Source organism: Aotus nancymaae, unplaced genomic scaffold, assembly GCF_030222135.1.
Source record: "Aotus nancymaae isolate 86718 unplaced genomic scaffold, 86718_ANA_hifiasm-v0.15.2.pri h1tg000002l, whole genome shotgun sequence".
In the NCBI taxonomy this organism is placed as follows: Eukaryota; Metazoa; Chordata; class Mammalia; order Primates; family Aotidae; genus Aotus; species Aotus nancymaae.
The window spans coordinates 35,296,239-35,317,924 of record NW_026988413.1 but is presented as its reverse complement, the minus strand read 5'-3'; the positions used below and the strand labels follow the sequence as shown (position 1 = coordinate 35,317,924).

At 36.1% G+C, this 21,686-nt stretch overlaps 1 protein-coding gene across 6 annotated transcripts in view; it reads left to right on the top strand.

Moving 5' to 3' along the window:
- CPED1 (cadherin like and PC-esterase domain containing 1) overlaps positions 1-21,686 on the top strand; it is a 313,055-nt gene that overhangs the window by 255,391 nt on the left and 35,978 nt on the right. For all 6 annotated transcript variants that reach the window (XR_010341759.1, XM_064373989.1, XM_012474072.2 and 3 more), the window contains one exon: positions 5,189-5,325. Coding sequence is in view for 5 of the 6 variants with exons in the window: in XM_064373989.1 (XP_064230059.1) it covers positions 5,189-5,325 (137 nt within the window). In the remaining variant the exon portion in view is untranslated. The remainder of the gene's footprint in view (positions 1-5,188; positions 5,326-21,686) is intronic.

Sequence of the window (21,686 nt, the reverse complement as noted above, 5' to 3'; positions counted from 1 at the left end):
ATAGGGTGAAGCCAGTAAAAGATTAAAATATATGTGCATTTATATTTTACCTGATCTTTTTTCTTTATATGTTTTATAATGGATAAAATATAGGAATATCTGTACATATATATTGCAGTGTACTCATTAATACATCAAGGGTACATGAGCAATATGTTTTTACTGATGGCTTTCCTAGATTATAGGCTTCTCCAGAGAAGAGATGGTCCCTTATCCATCTTCCAATATATTATATGTGATTTTAAAATGACTGCTGACCTAAAACCAAGATCCAAACCTTCCTCCCATCCACAGAAGACCATGAGCAGCCAGGGCACAATCACAACAACCAACTGCTCCATGTCTAAGCTCCAGAAGGCCCAAAGACTCAAAAACTAACCAGTGAGGTCAGGATGGCAGTCTGCAAGAATGTATTATTTGCTGCCAGAGATGATTTCCTTCCTTAGTAGCAGGATTCCTTCCTATTGAAAGAAGTTGTTTTAGTGGATAAAATTGGGAGAAAGTTTATTTAGGAGCTCTGGATTTAGTTTTAATGGCCAAAGATAGATTGGTTTGAAAATCTTATTGTAAAAGCACATTACAGTTATTTGGCAAAACTGGATTTTTTTTCACTTTGCCTATGTATTGATCACAAGATATCATTTTCAATAACATCAGTCATTAAACTTTTGAATGTATTTTTTATTCTTAAATTTATTTTTATCTTTTAGTAAATAATTTAACTGTAAGAGACAGCCTATAATTAAATGTATTGTTTACAAAAGAAAAAACAATTATTCTAATTAGAAAAAATAAAAATTTCTGCGGTGGTCATTGAATGAGAATAAACTTTAGGGAAAACATTTCAGATTGCATTTTACAATATGTAAATTAAAAAATTTTTATCCTGTCCTTTTTTAGCAAGGAAATATGATAATTTTAACAGTAATACTGAAAATACAGATGTATTTTTTATTCTTAAATAAAAATGCTTTGTATTATGAATTATAGGGTCAGGAATTAGTGCTCACATTTACATAACTTCATATCTCACCTCGACCCTAAATCAGAATTGAACATTTTCCCTCCATTGTATCATTCAATCTGATTCACTGAAATGGCTGAAATCTAACTTGCATTAAATATAGAGCTGTAATTATAAATCAAATGACTTCTCCAAAAAGACAATTTCATTCCTCAGAATGTTGTTTCCTAAAACATATGTCATGCTTTACTTCAGAAATCACAGCTTTGATTCATTCAGTGTTCAAATATATAACATAGAATTTATGGTACTTTTTTGGACAATTTTAGCAAAGAGCTGGTATTATTTAAAGTGTCAAGAGCACCAGTTTTGCAGATGTTATACAGATGCCTATTTCAAGTAGTATTTAACTCACAATAAATAAAAGGAATTGTTAACCAATGCAAAAATGCAGAGTTATGACTGTGTAAATATAGAGTAGTATGAACCACAGGGGCCAAGTTTTCAGAGACCCAATCAGGCTTCCTTTTTATGTGCATGCGATTTCATGCCCAGAAACTAATTGTACCCATATTTGAATCTTTGCACATGCAAGTAGCCACTCGTTTCTTCATCCTTGGCAGCAAGTGGCCAAAGTGGGCTTCAGTTTGTGCAAAATGAGCTATAAGCAATGTTGAAGGGTAGAGAGAGTGTCTGGAGTAGGGATAGGATGCATATGCTCTGAGATTCTCAGAGATCTGATGAAAACTTAGCCCTTCAAAAGATTATTAAATGTAATCTCATTAGCAGAGACACATTTATGCCCTCAACATATCATTGTCCTATTAGAAAGAAAATTAACAATCTTTGGTTAAACATAGTCTCTGTCAACACAAGAACTCGCTAAGTAAATTCAGCTTTTAAAAATAAATTCATTATAACAGTCAGTTTGTGAGTTTTCCTATAAGTGCTACCAAATAGACTGTGGGGTATATTTTATTTTCCACTGATTATTTTGTGCTGACCTAGTCTAATATGATAAAAGGATAAGCAAATTGAAGACTTAGAGACCTCAGTTCTGGACCTGCCCTGTCATTAACAGCATGACCCCACTTCTGTTATTTAACTCTTTGGGCCTCAGATTGCCTCTTCTGTTTTTTTTTTTTTTTTTTTTTTTTAAAAACAGGTGAGGGGAAGGGGAGGGAGAAAGGACCTACTCTAAGGCCTCCTCTAACTCCATCCAGTGAGATGCTACAAGCCACTCAATGTGAACCTCTCTATTATTTATCTAAGGAGGTTTGCTTGAGAAATTCATCAACAAAGATTAAACTTTAGGCTGTGTCTACATCAAAGATGTGAAGGAGCTTGATTATTAATGACAAACCATGCTTGCCAGAACAAAATTAGAATGAGAAAGGAAGATATATTCTGAATGAAAAAGAAATTATAAAAGAGAATTGGATGGAAAAATAAGCACTTTTGAGGAGGATAATCTTTATTTTGCAATTCGAAAACCAGCATCTCTCCTTAATTTTCTGTGTTGTTTTTTTTAGTACTACTGCCGTTCTCTACAACTGGAAACTTCAGAAACATCTTTCATATGTCAGACCCTCTTTTTCTCCAAGATATGCAGTAGTTCTTCAGTCTCACTTCTGTCAGGCCCATCTCTTCACTGTACCTAAAGTGCCATTCCTTCCACCTCTTCAAATCTTATCTGTCCTTAAAGACCTGTTCACATTTTATCTGCTTCATGGACACTTTCAAACTCTGACCTCCATGACTCTTTCTCTACTTTGAACAATTGTGGCTTTCTGAGAGTAGAGGTGGGAAAATGCATAAAATATATATGCTGACTCTTAGGTATTAGGCACTATGGCAGGTGCTATACGTATTTTCCTTATAGAGAAGTAAATTTAATCGTGAAAATATTAAGTAATTTGAACAATTTAGATAGTGGGTTTCATCCTTGGCAGCATACTGGAATCACCAAAGAAGCATTAAAAAAATACTGATGCCTGAGCTCCATCCCCATTGATTCTGGTTCAATCAGTCTGGGGTACAATCTAGGTGGGGGAATTTTTAAAAGCTTTCCAAGTGACTCTAATAGGTAGTCAATGTTGAGGTCCGCCAGGCTAGTTGGAGATAGAACCCAGGTGTGCATGGTCCCCAAAGTCCGAACTCTTTCATTACCACACAGATATTTTTACTCCGTTATGTGTTAGCTGTTATTATGCTATGATTATTCTATATTGCATCTAAATTATAACCTTCTAACCTGATTATAAATTTTTAAGTTTAGCATTATAGTTAATAGCATGGACTCTGGAACTGACTGCCTGCTCGAATCCTAGCTCTACCACCTACTAACTAGAGGATCTCAGACAAGTTTCTGAGCCCTGGTTAAGGAGATGATAATAGGGTTGTTGATGTTTAAATATGTTGATATATTAAAGTTTTTAGGCTATTCCTAGCATCTGGGAAGTACTGGAAAATGTAAACTATTTAAAAAATATATTAGGATATTTTAACACCAGTAACACCTAACACTTCAATAGAGTATTTACTTAATGTATTAAACTTAAATCCTTCTAAAGTGTCATATGTATATGGAGACAAAAAGATTAATTTATCATTCCTGAAATTGTGTAGAAAGTAATTAGTCAATAGATATTTAATAAGGCAGTTTTCTGGAATTCTCATTACATGTAAAACTCAAAGAAAAGAAAAAAATGGTGAAAAGAACAAATGAGTCTGCATTACTTTTGAAGGTACAATGTCTTCCAGTTGACATGATACCCCTCGAAGTTATTGTATATTTCTTGCCTTTTCTGGAATTCATAATTTTCTCATCTCCTTTCCCTCCTATTTTCTATGTCTTCCAGTTTCTCTCTTTTAATATACCTACACTTTTCTCTTTCTGTGGTCAATCAGTAAGAGTCATAAACTATGTCTGCTTTCATATTTTATTATTTATAACTATTTCCACACACAAACACATTCACAATTCTAATATCCCTAAAGTCATAAATATAAAATGCACTACATTCATCACCTAAAAATAGAAATCCTTTCCACTAAAATTCATATAATACCAGATACCTTTATTAGCAATATAACTAATCAGAGCCAGAATGGAAAAAGTTTTTAATTCTTTTTCCTTTCTAACTCAATAACTATCTGGGTGATATTTAGCTCCTCAATATTTCGAAGGGTAAATCATACTAGTAACATAAGCAAGACATTTAGGATAGAGGGAGTGACTATCAGTGATATCATTGTATATGTTCTCCAACAGGGAGAGAAATAACCACTCCGTATTTGTTTATGTGATGCTATGTTCACACTCAATTTCTGAAAAGATGAACAAGAAAAAACCAAAAATTTTTAAAAATATTTTTCTACCACATTGTTAATGTATCTACTCACTCTAAAAGCTAAAGTGTTTTTCATGAATGCTATTTTATTAATAAAACAGGAAAGACCTTAAATGCATAAAGAATATTTCTTTTTATAAACATTTGCTAATACTTTGGACCTACTTTCTGTCAGAACTCTGTTAGTAACGAAAGATGAATACAAGATTGCAAATGTGCCTTAAATACATTATTCCATTACATCCTTATACTAATCATGTGAGGAGAACAGTACACACCTCATCTAACAGATGAAGAAATTCAGACAACAGTTAGAAAGAGGTGAAGAGATTCACACCAAAAATGCCATCAATCAAATCAAGAACACTAATCTTCAAAATAATAAATTATCAGCATACTGAAGTAGTTCTCTTGTGTCTCAAATCTCTTGAGAGCAGGAAATAGATGTATTATACAATTGGACTTAGAACCTATGCATGTGTTAGGCTAATAAATATTCGAGACTAACTGCCAGTTTGGGGGGGCTCCCAATCTATTAATGCTTTTGTCCTACTGACGTGCCCAATGTACTGTTTAAAAATAAGATAATGATTGAGTAGTACTTAGATTTTTAATAAGTATATGGTTTCATGGAACAGAGCTCATACTTGATTTCTGCATGAAACATGCTATTCCAGATCATTACTTAATGTTGCTATTCTATTTGATTGGCAGGAAGCCGTATCTTCATTGTTCCACTAGATTTAAATGATAAGGATGGTCTTACTATAATTTCTGTAATGGTGTGCCATAGCTGAATTTTAAAGTTACATGCAAAATATAATTTCACCAGTAGAAACAGAACCAAAAAAAGTTTTGCCATCTATTCCAGGCCAGTGGATTGTGCCTTGCCTAAGCTGTTCAGACAACAGGACGTGTGACTGGAGAGAAATAACCTGGCAGCCCCACAACTGCCAATATGGTGTCCTCACTAAGCCTCAGCTCCAGCAGTGCCTGGGAGGAAGGAAGGTAGGTTCTGGATCTAGAGGGGGAAAGCTTTAATGTATGCCACCTGAAGTACTTAAAGTCATACGGTTGTATCTACTAGACCAATTCCTGCTGTATCACAGCAGAGGAAAACTAACTGAATACAGTTTGGTTTTTTGAATCATGTATAGATGTTATCATAGAATAGCCTCAACAATTCCTGCTCCAAATGTTCAGTTTTCTCCAAGTAAGTCTATTTGACAGATGGAGGATATTAAAGTCATGTCCTATGCTGACCCGATTCCATGCTGTTTTCTCAGCACAAATTGGTAGGAGCTTGCCACGTCAACTGACAGTTGGCAGTTGAGAGCAGCTGGCCTTGTCAACTGCAGCTCTGGCAGGCACTGCTGTGAAAACAGACATCTGCAGCTCAGCACAGAAAATCAAGAGGTCCTGCATGCAAGACTCACTTCTAGAGCTTTCCAAGTGCATGGCATTGTTTTTACACACTAACCTTACTGATCTTCTTTCACATTCCTGGGCAGGTCTCACATGGACCTCACTAGGCTGATTTTTCCTTTAGTGAAACTTCTAAGCTGATTTCTGGGACATGCAGTGTCTTCTTGCTAGGCATGCTCTGACTAGATAGAGTCTGGCAGAACTCTCAGATAGGCAAAATGGGCACATAGACTGAGATGCTTGGTTAACATCAAGTAAGTAAACCTTAACCTGATTTTCAAAGTGCTTTTTATTAGATGGATATTTCCTTATACCCTGTTTGTTAGCTCTCACACATGAGCAAGACATTTCAAAAACTGATTTTCACAAAGCTCTTTAATACACATAGGAAAAAAGCACTGGGCAGAAGGCGTGCCAATTTTCTACTAGCAAATGGTTAAAGAAGAGTAACAGGAGGTAAAGGGCAGGGAGGAAGATGGACATCTTCTTCATGGTGATTTCAGTATAAACGTTCCAATTTTCATAATTGAGAATATCTCTAAAGATCAATCAGCAGTGTTAGTTATTTTTTTAAAAAAAGAAGAAAATCATTTAGAAACTTAAATTTCAGTGTTAATTGAGCATTGACTTTGTGTAAGAAACTGTGCTAACTTTCTTACACTTTAAATCCCACCAGATCGTAAGCTTCATGAGGGCAGGGAATGTGTTTAATCCACTGCCATAATCTCATTATTGAGCACAATTTTTGACACAGAATAGTAACTTAATAAATATTTGTTGAGTAAGTGAATACAACTGTATTTATTCCTAATCACAGCTAAGTAGATATTATCATATCTTTTTTCTGCTTAAGATAATTAAAGCTCAGAGAGATTAATTCACTGATGATCATACATGTATGGGAGTGGCTACTCCACAGGCATATATATATATATGTATATATATTTTGAGATGGAGTCTTGCACTGTCACCTGGCTGGAGTGCAATAGCGCTATCTCAGCTCACAGCAACCTCCGCCTCCTGGGTTAAAGCGATTCTCTTGCCTCAGCCTCCCAAGTAGCTGGGATTACAGTTGCCCCCCACCATGCCCAGCTAATATTTTGTATTTTTAGTAGAGACAGGGTTTCATTGTGGTGGCCAGGCAGGTCTCAAACTACTGACCTTGTGATCAACACACCTCGCCCTCCCAAAGTGCTGGGATTACAGGCGTGAGCCACTGCACTGGGCCCACCACAGGCATTTTAAACCATCAACTTGGATAATCCAGCCTCCGTATACTATAAATGTTGCACTAGGAGCAATGGCAATAGCTGTTGCCACACAGCCAGACTTCTCTAAACTCAGAATACCATTCTGACCTCAGAATTTAGAGTGTTCATAAAAATTCCAAGAAGCTGTCACAGTCTATTAACCTGAAAAGCAGTAGATGTTCATTTAATTTCATCACTAAATTCTGCGGCTTTGGACATGACATGTCTTGTTTCTCAGGCTCATTTTCCTTATCTGTAAAATAACCCTCTGTGGTAGATTGATCAACTTTGTAAAAAGCTAAAGGGCCTCTTCCCTGTCTGTCTTAGCTCAAGCTGCTTTAATAACATACCATAGACTGGGTGGCTTAAACAACAGACACTTATTTCTTACAGTTCTGGAGGTTATGGAGTCCTCAATCAGGGTGCCAGCATGGTCAGATTCTTGGGATAGCCCTCTTCCTGGCTTCTGTTGGCTGCCTTCTGGCTTTGTCATCACACAGCAAAGAGAGAAAAAGTGTTTCAGTCTCTGACTTTTCTTATAAGGAAATGAATCCCATCATGAAGCCTCTACTGTTATGACCTTATCTAAACACAATGACCTTCCAAAGACCCCTACCTCCTAATAGCATCACATCGGAGATGAGAGTTTCAACATATCAATTTGGAGAAAACATAAATGTTCGGCCCACAACATTATTTTTACTAATTTCTAGGCTGATTATTAGTAACCCTACAAAGTAGTGGTTAAAAAAAGATCATTTTTCATACTTGTTAATGAGAGAGAGTATTGCAAGTTCCTTCAGAACTTGCATGCTCAGAAACTCAAATTTGCCAGCACACTGCCAGCAGGACTACATAGTCTGATTTATTTATCAAGATGCTAATTTATTCTATATGCAAAAGGGAAACATTATCCATTTTTAACAGGGAAGTGGCACAACCAGAATTAGAAAGGCCATCCCTTTTTTATTTTATTTTATTTCCCCTAGAGAGTCTCCAGTAGTATGAAGACTCTCTAGGGGAAATAAAAATAGATGCTAGGGAGGCAGAGGCTGTTTAGTGGGAAAATTCCAACACGTGTAATTGAGGAGGCAAAGCAATTATAGACTATATCCAGAATAATAACATTGATGTAAAAACCAGTGCATACATACAAACATGTTTACATACATAGAGAATTTCTTGAAGTAACAAACAGTTAAGAGTAATTACATAGATGGAGAGGATTGGGAGAGGAGTAGGGTGCAAAATAAAAATACAGGATCCTGTGTTCGAAATTTAGTAAGTTTCAAGAAAACAGTAGAACAAAAGGTGAACAAGATGGCCAATGAGACAGCCAAGAAATGCCTGAGAGAGATCAAGGTTTCAGGTAAACCAGCATTTGAACAGATCTTTGGAGAGATAATGCCAAGAGCAGTTGGCAACGCAGATGCTGAGGCTGAGGAGGGAGGAGGCTGGTAACCCTGTCCAGGGTATACAAACACTGGGGCTAGTTCCCACCCCTGAATTGTTGCTGGTGAATGGGTGAGTGAGGAACTGTGGGACTACCCACCCTTGCTGTGTACTTCTGGATTCCTGGCTACAGTGGGGTCAACATACCCCATGGACGGTTGAGCTGACAGATGAATCTATCCAGAGAGAAGACAGAGATGGTACTTCAGCCAGTGCAGAAACAGGGGCCTTAGTGCATGGCACATCTCTGGTGGAACCTAGCTATAGGTACCCTCCAAGAAGTTTTAGCCCCAGCCTACTACCTGGCCAGATGAAAATGTGTCCAACTTTCCCACAGGACTGGAGCACATATGTTCTGCAGGCCCTCCTGCCCACTCTGCCTGGCTATTCTGCAGGAGCATGTGCACAGCAGCCTCCACTGCATAGCTGGATGCTTTGTTCTACCTGATTATGTTCCTGATGACCTGGGAGCACTTTAGATTCCCTTAGCACACCTGGAACCTAATTCTGAGGGTCCAAAGGACAGAGTCACTAGCTGATCCTGGTGCCCAAGGCTGCAGTGTGCAACTCAAGAGTGCTGAGCCAAGATCTGTGGCCAGCACTCAAATGGGAAAGAAACCCACACACTCTCAGAGCGCTGAGAAGGATGAGATGTGTGATTTCATGGGCTGGAACAGAAACAAGGCATGCCTCTTTCCACAGGACCAGCCTGGAAAGAATGTGGCCTATCTCCTTGCCTTAGCCTCTGTTCAAGGAGCCCCACATCTTGGAACCCCTAACAAAAGAAATGTAGACACAGTGCCAGTGATTAAAGGAGGCTCCGCTAAGGTATAGGAGCAAAACTAATGAGGGGAGGTCATCTCACTCCCCACCATACAACAGAGCATGGCTACAAACTTGAGTAAATAGAGGAGCCCTGTGGCTGAGGGAGGGCCCAGAACCCATTACTCTTATGTGCCATCTACTGGATCATAGCCCAAACTGCAACACCAAAAGCATTTTGCTAACATACACTCTATGAAACAAAGAAACAAACAAACAAAAAGCCACAAATAAAGATGCTATACAGAGCCTTGGCCCTTTGAAATCATCCAGAAATAAAGCCAAGTGACTGTACTCCACTTACATCACAGTTAAAGGAGCACCAACCCTTCCAGATAATAAAAAATCAGCCCAAGAACTCTGGCAATTTAAAAGCCAGAGTGTCCCCTTACCTCCAAATGAGTCCACTAGCTCCCAGCAATGATTCTTAACAGTATAAAATGACTGAACTGATAGACATAGAATTCAGAATATGGATGTCAAAGAAACTGGTCAAAATTCAATAGAAAGTTGAAACTCAATCCAAGAAATCCAGTAAAACAATCCAAGAGTTCAAAGATAAAATTGCCATTTTAAGAAAGATTCAAATTGAACTTCTATACTTGAAAAATTTCACTGTAAGAATTTCATAATACAATTAGAAGTATTAACAGCAAAATAGACCAGGCTGAGGAAAGAACTCAAAGACTGGTTCTTTGAATCAACTCAGTCAAACAAAAATAAAGAAAAAAGATTTTTTTAAAAAAAATTAAAGAAAAACTCTAAGATATATGAGATTATATAAAAAGAACAAATCTGAAACTCACTGGCATTCCTGAGAGACAAGAGAGAATAAACAACTTGTAAAATACATGATAATATAGTTCATGAAAATTTTCCTAATCTCATGAAAGAGGTTGACATGCACATTCAAAATACATAGAGAACTCCAGCTAGATACTATATGAGACGACCATCCCCAAAGAACATACACATCAGATTCACTAAGGTCATTACAAAAGAAAAAATCTTAAAGGCAGCTAGAGAGAAGGGTCATGTCCCATACAGAAGGAACCCCATTAGGCTAGCAGCAGACCTTTCAGCAGTAATCTAATAAGCCAGAAGAGATTAGGGGCCTATTTTCAGCATCCTTAATGAAGAAAAATTTCAGCCAAGAATTTTCTATCCCACCAAAATAAACTTTATAAGTGGAAGAGAAATAAAATCCTTCTCAGATAAGCAAACACTGAGGGAATTTGTTTCAAATAGAACAACAGTATTACAAGAAGTCGTTAAGGGAGAACTAAACATGGATCAAAAGAACAGCACCTGCTACTACAAAAACACACTTAAGACTATAGCTCACTGGCACTATAAAGCAACTACACAATCTCGTCTACATAACAACCAGCTAAGAACATGATGATAGGATCAAAATCTCGTGTATCAATACTGACCCTGAATGTAAATGGGCTAAATGACATATTTAAAATGCACAGAGTAGCAATCTGGGTAAAAAGATAAGACCCAACTATTGTTGTCTTCAAGAGACCCCTCTTGGTGTAAGAACACCCACAGGCTCAAAGTAAAGGGATGAAGAAAGATATACCATACAAACAAAAAAAGAGCAAGAATTGCTATTTTATAATAGATAAAATAGACTTTGAACCAATAAAAATTAAGAAAATTAAGAAAGTTATTATATAATAATAAAAGGTAAATCCAACAAGGAGATTTAACTATCCTAAATCTTTACACACCAAATATTTACACACCCAGATTTATAAAACAGGTTTTTGCTGACCTATGAACAGATTTAGACACAATAATAATGGGAGACTTTAATACACCACTGATAGCATTAGACAAATCTTCAAGGGAGAAAATTAACAAAGAAACTCTGGACTTAAAATCAACATTTGACCAATTGGACCTAATAAACATCTACAGAATACTCCACTCGACACCCACAGAATATATATTCATCTCATCTGCTCATGGAACATATTCTAAGATTGACCACATGCTTTAACATAAAGCAAACCTCAATAGATTAAAAATAATTGAAATCATACCAAGCACATTATCACACCACAGTACAATACAAACAGAAATCAGTATCAAGAATATCTCTCAAATCTACCCAAATTTATGGATATTAAACAACTTTCTCCTGAATAACTTTTGGGAGAACAATGAAATTAAGGCATAAATTTAAAATTTGTTTGAAATTAATAAAAATAGGAACTCAATTATCAAAATCTCTAAAATGCAACTAAGGCTGTGTTAAGAAGAAAGTTTATAGCACTAACCGTCTTCATCAAAAGTAAGAAAGATCTCAAATTAACAATTTAACTTTGCACCTAAAGGAATTAGGAAAAAAAGAATACAAAAGATCAATGAAAGCAAAAGTGGGTTCTTCAAAAAAGATAAGTAAGATTGATAGACTGCTAACTAGATTAACAACAAAAGAAGAGAAAGCAAAATAAGTACAATCATAAATGACAAAGATGATATTACAACTGATCCCCTGGAAATACAAAAGATCCTCAGAAAATACTATGAACAACTCTATGTGCACAAATTAGAAAATCTAGAGGAAATGGATAAATTCCTAAAAACACACAAACTCCCAAAACTGAAAATGAAGAGATCAAAACTTTGAATAGACCAATATTGAGCTCTGAAATTGAATCAGTAATAAAAAAACCAACCAAAACAAGACCTGAACCAAATGGATTAACAGCCAAATTCTACCAGATGTACAAAAAGGAATTTGTAGCAATGCTACTGAAACTATCCCAAAAAATCAAGGATGAGGGATTCTTCCCTAACTCATTCTATGAAGTTAGCATCAGCCTGATACCAAAATCTGGCAGAGTTACAGTGAAAAAAGAAAACTTCAGGCCAGTTTGCCTGATGAACATAGATGCAAAAATTCTCAACTAAATACTAGCAAACCGAATTCAGCAGCACATCAAAAAATTAATACACTACAATCAAGTAGGTGTTATTCCTGGGATGCAAAGCTGGTTCAATGCATGCAAATCAGTAAATGTGATTCACCACACAAACAAATGAAAGCAAAAAGCCACATAATCATCTCAATAAATAAAGAGAAAGCTTTTGATAACATTCAACATTCCTTCATGATGAAAACTCTCAACAGACTAAACATCAATAGAAAGAACATATTTCAAAATAATAAGAGCCATCTATGAGAAACCCACAGCCAACATCACACTGAATGGGCAAAAACTAGCACTATTGTCCTTGAGAACTGGAACAAAACAAATATACCTATTCTTACCACTCCTATTCAACATAGTACTGGAAGTCCTAGCCAGAGCAGTCAGACAAGAAAAAGAAATAAATGGCATCAAAATAGGAAAAAAGGTCAAATTATCTCTCTTTGTTAATGATGATTCTGTACCTAGAAAATCCTAGAGACTGCCAAAAGGATCTTAGAACTAATAAACAACTTTAGTGAAGTTGTAGGATACAAAATCAATGTACAAAACCCAGTAGCATTTCTGTACACTAATATTGTTCAGGCTGAGAGTCAAATCAAGAACACAATCCTATTTATGATAGCTACAAAGAAAATGAAATACCTAGGAAGACAGCTAAGCAAGATAGTAAAAGATCTCTGAGTATAACTTCGAAATAGTACTGAAAAAAATCAGAGATGACATAAATAAATGGAAAAAGCTTACATGTTTATGGATCAGAAGAATTAATATTGTTAAAATGGCCATACTGCCCAAAGAAGTTACAGATTCAATGCTCTTTCTATGAAACTACCAATGTCACTTTTCATTTCTAACATTCATATGGGACCAAAAAACCCCTGATAGTAAAAGCAATCCTAAGTTAAAAAAAAAACAAAAAACAAAGCTTATGCCAGAGACATAACTATCCAACTTCAAACTATACTATAAAGCTGCAGTAACCAAAACAACATGGTACTGATACAAAACCAGACACATAGACAAATGGAACAGAATAGAAAACACAGAGATAAAGCTGCACATCTACAATCATCTGATCTTCAACAAGGCCAGCAGAAGCAAGCAATGGTAAAAGGCTCTTTATTCGATAAATGGTGCTGGGATAAGTGGCTAGACATATGGAGAAGAATTAAATCGGACCCTTACTTTTCACCATATACAAAAAATATTTTGAGATGTATTAAAGATTTAAATGTAAGACCTCAAACTATAGAAATCCTAAAAGAAAAACACAGTAAGATACCATTTCACACAAGTTAGAAGGACTATTACTGAAAAGTCAAAAAACAACAGATGTGGGAGAGGCTACAAAGCAAAAAGGATGCTTATACACTGTTGGTGGAAACGTAAATTAGTTTAGCCACTGTGGAAAGCAGTTTGGAGATTTCTCAAAGAACTTAGAACTATCATTTGACCCAGAAATCCCATTACTGGGTCTATACCCAAAGGAAATAAATTGTTCTGCCAAAAGATACATGCAGTCCTATGTTCATCAACACACTGTTCACAATAGCAAAGACATGGAATCAACCTACTTGCCCTTCAATGGTGAACTGGATAAAGAAAATGTAGTACATATATACATACCATGGAATACTACACAGCCATAAAAAGAACAAAATTATGTCCTTTACAGAAACATGAATGCAACTGGAGGCCATAATTCTAAGCAAGTCAACACAGGAACAGAAAATCAAATAGTGCATTTTCTCACTTGTAAGAGAGAGCTAAACATTAAGCACACATGGACATAAACATAAGAACAACAGATGCTACAGACTATTGGGGAGGAAGAGGAGGGGCTATAGGTGAAAAAATTACCTATTGGGTACTGTGCTCACTATCTGCATGACAGGATCCATATCCCAAACCTCAGCATCATGCAATATGCTCATGCAGCAAACTTGCACATGTACCCCCATATCTACAATAAATATGGAAGTCTGGGGGAAAAAACACAGCAGAAGAGCAATAAACTAAGCACAAGACCAAGACCATTCAAAGCATGTGGCCCTGAAAGACTGCCCAGGTCACATGCCCATGAAGCCAGCTTGGGTGGCAAAGCATAGTTGGTTAAGCATGAAGAGATATTTTAAAATATTTCTGTACGATTTTTATTTTTGCAATGTGTGAGCAATTCTTAATCTAAAAATCTATATTTGAAAAGATTGTATAAATTAGAACCAAGGCAGAGGCAGTGGAAATGCAGAAGGGAGAGCCTGAGAAAGATATTTTTTATTCAGAATCACAGGAGTTAGCCATAAACAGTCAGGTGCATACACTCATATTTCACACAACACAGAGATAATTGTGTTAACATTCACAAATGCAATTATGACTAGCATTTATTTTAAGAACGCTTCACTTATGAATAGAAGTAGATGAGCAAAGGGTTTTCCTAGTACATCCATTTCTTACTTGTCATGAGAATAATAAAAATATACAAAACAATCCTGTAATTTTTCTCTTTCATTACTAAGACAAATAAGTTCTCATTCTACCCAGAATTTCCTATAATCACCACTCCATTCCAAAGACAAATAAATGTTAAAGCATAACAGTTACAAAAATAGAAATACAAGTAATATATTTTGTTTTTTAAACACATTATATGCTGACATTTTTTACTTATCTTCCTACCATGTCATATATCCAGTGAAAGAAACATTATTTGGGCAACACTATACAGAAATTTCTTCCACATATACATGAGGACAGCAGGGTATTAATGGAGTAGGAAGAGCCTCAGACTGGCAATCAGGAAGCCTAAGCTACAGTTCTGATCCCACCAGATGAAGTGATTCTTTTATTTATTAAACCCATCAGATTAACTCTGTTGCCCCATAACAAAAATGCTGCAATATCAGTTACCCTAACGTGTTGCCACAGAGTAGAGTCCAACTGAGCACTTAACAAACTTAACTTCTGAATATTTTTCACAATTTTTTTGATATTATGTTGTTCATTCATTGAGTGTTTGTTGAACCAAATATCTGTTCTAGGAGCACGCATATAATCCTTCGAGGTGCTCAATCTTTAGTGGAAGAAGGCAAACGAGCAGAATGATCATTGCAATATAGGATAATAATTGCAACAGTATAGAGAATAGAGGTGGGCACTGGATCAAGAGTGCAAAGATCTGGAAAAGTTGCCAGAAGGAAATTGCCTGAGCAGAGTAATGTTTGCAGTTAGAGGCAATCTATGAATCATATTACTTTGAAAGAGGTTAGTTGAACCAGAAAAAAATGCAGATATTTATTTTTTTACAAAAGCATCTACTATGAGAATCCTATCACTCAAGCCTCATGCTGTCTTTGATTTCCTACGTACTGGAGGGAACAGACAATGGAATGCTAAGAAGGCAGGAACTACATAGGTCAGAAGGCACCAGAGAAGATTTTGAGATTCTCATTTCAGTGTGCTCCAGTTCACCTACCTTGGATTATCTAAAACCTAAATACACAGTTTTTAATGATATAGTTGCCTTCCTGAAGACTTCCAATTAATATATAAAATTTGAATTTTTAACAATGAGACTCCAGGGATTTCACTGTTGCCAGGAATAAGTAGTACAAAATATCAATGCCAATTACATCACATCACAGCAAGCTTCTACTTTGGGAACATATTAAAGTGAATTGTCTTTCTCTGAAGAACTGAATTAAAAGGCAACAAAATTTGGCCAGGGCATTGAGTATTGTTAGAAAGTTAGGCTTTCAAATAGTGCTCTGCTTTCTTTAGAATCTCCAAGTAGTAATTTCTCTCAGTTGAATTTCCTTATGTTGTTATTGTGACCTTTTATATCTTTTCCCTACTGTTTTACGTTGATGAATGCCAAGACTGTACTTGCAAATACAAGTCCACCTGCCTATAGGGAAGGAACAAGACACAAATCAGTGGAGATCTGAAGAGGTGTTCAAGCTTCTAGTAATTTTGCCCAGGAATCTAACCACACTTAATGGCCTGTGAGCGAGATCATACAGTCATTTGTCTTCATTTCAGCAATGTGAACAGGAGGTTGATCTTGGGTGGAAATTTGGAACAAGTTTTCCCCTCTGAGCACTTGTATCACCTGTTTTTATGTGTGTGTAGGAAGATTAGATGAATGTGGGACACTTTTTAACTCTAAATGTTTCAATTAATTTCATTTATAGATTTATTTCACTTACAGGTTTTTGTATATGTGCATAGGTTTTGTGATATCAATTATGTTGAATTAAAGGAAAATCTATTGAACAAAGCAAGCTATGTATTCAATGAATCTTTCACACATTTCTTTAAATAGATACCTCTTTATAAATGCTGAATGGAACACATAAAAATTATGAGAACATAATTTTGTAATCACATTGTGAAATATATAGGAAATAGTTTAGAAATACGACAATCAAATTTACAACTGCAAAAACTTAGAAGCCTGACCTAACTGAATTAAACAAGCCCTTATTTTGTTTGTCTGTGGAAAACAGTTCAGAATTTAAACCAGTAATAAAATATCTGAGAGGAGAGTGCAATTAAGAAAGGGAAATATAAAAAGGCAATATTTACAAAAACTACTTAAACTCAGCTGTTAAAACAGGGAATGTAACTGAAATTTTTAAGTAATGTTTTCATATTAAGTAGTGTCTTAGACTTAAAGGTGTTTAAATTTTCAAAGTGTGGCTAATTTATAATAATATGTTCTGACTAATACGTGAATTCCATTAGGGTTATGTAATTCATTGTTGCCTGTTAGTTTCAATAAATGGGTCATATACAAGGAAAGAGTGCAACTCACTCTTACCAGGAAATGATGACTTACACATAATGTCCTCCTTCAATATTCAATAAATACAACAACAATCCAGAGATAATGGCAATATAGATAAATAATTCTGCTCCAAGCAGCTAGAAAAGCTGTATCTAGGTGATGTTATACAGTTGTTTGCTTTGCTTTTTTTGTTTGTTTTTTTGCCAAATTTTATGTCTGAGAATGATTTACCTAAGTGTCAGTCCTATATTTGTTTTTTTACTGCAAACATCAATTTGGCTGCTCATCTATATACAACTTAATTAAAATGCACAATTGGAAAACATTTATCGTAGCCACATCACATTTAACAGAAAGATGCTGTATTGAGCTAGATTTTCATCATGATGTAAATATCATTAGCCATCTAATCAGTCTCAGCTTTATATTAAAACTGAACCACCCTTTGCATCATTTAGAAATGGGTATTTATTTTAGGAGATCAGTGGTTTTCGACCTTAGCGCTCATCAGAATCACTGTAGAGCTTTCTAAATACATGGGTTATGCTTGGCTCTGGACTAGATGTAATAAGTAAGACTCCTCCTCACCTCACTTTTATTTCCTTTATTTATAACAATGTGAGAGATCTCCAGTAAATGCATTACCTGGATTGATGGACAATTAGCTCCTACTGCACTCCTATATAATTTCCCTTTTTGGAAAGTTCTAGTGGGTTCCTGTTAGATAGGCTTACTCTTGTGTTGAAATTTACATGCACTTTATTGGATCCAGAGAAATGCTACCACTTCTGTAAATATTAATGATTGAACTGATACAGGAGGGAAGAAAGAAAAAAGGAAAATTATTTTAATTTTTTTTCTTTTTCTTTTCTTGTGTATTGATACTACATATACCCATTTCTCTTCCTGCCTCAACAGATCAGAAGACTCTTGGAAGCTAACAACCTTCACTACCTTTGTATTGACTCAATCTAGATAGCCACCAAATCTTTTATTTCCAACTTGATTCTCTAACTATGTCCCAGTTACTTTTGGTGATGCTGGAGAAAAGAGATTATGGATTAAAATATTTAAAAGTCTAAGTATTATCATTGTTAGTTCCCTCCATGAAGGAACAAAATGAGATAAAAATCATTTTATTGTACATTTAAATTAAAAATTCCCGAAGTCTTGGTTGTATTTTTACCAATAAATGATATTTCTTGATATTATTTGTCTCAAGAAAACAAATTCTCAAAATAGAAGACCTCTCAGGCATCACATGAATTAAAATTTAGCCTTTCACATGCTTCCCACTTCTGCTAATTCATGGGTGAAAAAATCAACAGAGGGTTTAGTTTTTCCCCAGGAAGACTTAAGAGAATCTTACATCTCTTAAGATGTAAAAGAATGTGGTAGAGAATAGCTAAGCATTCATCAAAGTCAGTTTCTCTTCTCCACAGCACACAACTTGACTTTATTTCTCAGTGTCCCTTGACATTAGGTATATGGCCATGAGACTGAATTCTATCCAATGGAATGTGATCAGCAATGATGTGGCCAGCTTCCAGTGCTGGCCCATAGAAAATCTGACAGCACCTTTTTCCCTTCCTTCAGTTGGGTGTCAATATCCAGAAAGTCCCTAGAAGCCATAATTGAAGACACAGTCCAGTCATCCTGGTACCCTAAATGACCTTGTATAATTGCACTTTAGGTTCTGGGGTACATGTGCAGAACATGCAGGATTGTTGCATAGGTACCTACATGGCAATGTGATTTGCTGCCTCCATCCCCCCCGTCACCTATATCTGGCATTTATCCCCATGTTATCCTTCCCCAACCTCCCTACCCACTGCTATCTCTTCCCTATTACCCTCCAACAGACCCCAGTGTGTGATGATCCCCTCCCTGTGTCCATGTGTTCTTATTGTTCAATACCTGCCTATGAGTGATAACATGCAGTGTTTGATTTTCTGTTCTTGTGTCAGTTTGCTGAGAATGATGGTTTCCAGATTCATCCATGTCCTTACAAAGGACACAAATTCATTGTTTTTTGTGGCTGCGTAGTATTTCTTGGTGTATATGTGCCACATTTTCCTTATTCAGTCTATCATTGATGGGCATTTGAGTTGGTTCCAGGTATTTGCTATTGTAAACAGTGCCGCAATGAACATAGATGTACATGTGTCTTTTTAATAGAATGATTTGTAATCCTTCGGATACATATCAGGTAATGGCATTGCTGGGTCAAATGGAATTTCTATCTCTAGGTCCTTGAGGAATCACCACACTGTCTTCCACAATGGTTGAACTAATTAACACTCCCACCAACAGTGTAAAAGTGTTCCTATTTCTCCACATCCTCTCCAGCATCTGTCGTCTCCTGATTTTTTAATGATCACCATTCTAACTGGCATGAGGTGGTATCTCAATGTGGTTTTGATTTGCATTTCTCTAATGACCAGAGATGATGAGCATTTTTTCATATGTTTATTGGCCTCATAAATATCTTCTTTTGAAAAGTGTCTGTTCATATTCTTCGCCCACTTTTAAATGGGTTTCTTTGTTTTTTTCTTGTAAATCTATTTTAGTTCTTTGTAGATTCTGGATATTAGCCCTTTGTCAGATGTGTAGATTGCAAATATTTTTTCCCATTCTGTTGGTTGCCAGTTCACTCTAATGATTTTTTTTTTTTTTTTTTTTTTTTTTTTTGCTGTACAGAAGCTCTGGAGTGTAATTAGATCCCATTTGTCTATTTTGGCCTTTGTTGACATTGCTTTTGGTGTTTTAGTCATGACGTCCTTGCCTATGCCTATGTCCTGAATGGTTTTACCTAGGTTTTCTTCTAAGGTTTTTATGGTGTTAGGTCTTATGTTTAAGTCTTTAAACCATCTGTAGCTAATTTTAGCGTAATGTTTCAGGAAGGGGTCCAGTTTCTGCTTTCTGCGCATGGCTAGCCAGTTATCCCAACACCATTTTTAAACAGGGAATCCTTTCCCCATTGCTTGTTTTTGTGAGGTTTGTCAAAGATCAGATGGCTGTAGATGTGTGGCGTTGCCTCCGAGGCCTCTGTTCTGTTCCATTGGTCTATATCTCTGTTTTGATACCAGTACCATGCTGTTTTGATTACTGTAGCCTTGTAGTTGAGTGTGAAGTCAGGTAGTGTAATGCCTCTGGCTTTGTTCTTTTTGCTTAGAATTATTTTGGCTATATGGGCTCTCTTTTGGTTCCATATGAAGTTTAAGAAGTTTTTCTCCAGTTCTGTGGAGGGTGTCATAGGTAGCTTGATGGGGATAGCATTGAATCTACAAATTACTGTGGGCATTGTGGCCATTTTACAATATTGATTCTTCCTAATCATGAGCATGAAATGTTTTTCCATCTGTTTGCGTCCTCTCTTATTTCCTTGAGCAGAACAGTGGTTTGTAGTTCTCCTTGAGGAGGTCCTTTATATCCTTTGTTAGTTGTATTCCTAGGTATTTTATTCTCTTTGTAGCAATTGTGAATGGCAGTTCGTTCTTGATTTGGCTCTCTTTAAGACTGTTATTGGTGTATAGGAATTCTTGTGATTTCTGCACATTGATTTTGTATTCTGAGAATTTGCTGAAGTTGCTTATCAGTTTAAGAAGAGTTTGGGCTGAGACTATGGGATCTTCTAAATATACAATCATGTCATCTGCAAATAGAGACAATTTGACTTCCTCTTTTCCTATTGAATACCCTTTATTTCTTTTTCTTGCCTGATTGCTCTGGCTAGAACTTCCAATACTATATTGAATAGGAGTGGTGAAAGAGGGCATCCTTGTCTAGTGCCAGATTTCAAAGAGAATGTTTCCAGTTTTTGCCCATTCAGTATGATATTGGCTGTGGATTTGTCATAAATAGCTTTTGTTATTTTGAGATACATTCAGTCGATACCTCATTTACTGAGAGTTTTTAGCATAAAGGGCTGTTGAATTTTGTTGAAGGCCTTCTCTTCATCTATTGAGATAATCATGTGGTTTTTGTCTTTGGTTCTGTTTATGTGGTGAATTACGTTTGTAGACTTGTGTATGTTGAACCAGTCTTGCATCCCTGGGATGAAGCCTATTTGATTGTGATGGATAAGCTTTTTGATGTCCTGTTGCAATTGGTTTGCCAGTATTTTATTGAAGATTTTTGCATCTATATTCATCATGGATATTGGCCTGAAGTTTTCTTTTTTTGTTGAGTCTCTGCCGGGTTTTGATACCAGGATGATGTTGGTCTCATAAAATGATTTGGGAAGGATTCCCTCTTTTTGTATTGTTTGGAATAGTTTCAGAAGGAGTGGTACTAGCTCCTCTTTGTATGTCTGGTAGAATTCGGCTGTGAACCCATCTGGACCTCGGCTTTTTTTAATTGGTAGGTTATTAATTGCCTCAACTTCAGCCCTTGTTATTGTCTATTCAGGGTTTCAACTTCTTCCTGGTTTAGGCTTGGGAGGGTGCAAGTGTCCAGGAATTTATCCATTTCTTGCAGGTTTAGTGGTTTATGTGCATAGAGTTTGTAGTAATCTCTGATTGTAGTTTGTATTTCTGTGGAATCTGTCGTGATATCCCCTTTATCATTTTTTTATTGCATTCATTTGATTCTCCTCTCTTTTCTTTTTTATTGATCTGGCTAGTGGTCTGTCTATTTTGTTGATCTTTTCAAAAAACCAACTCCTGGATTTATTGATTT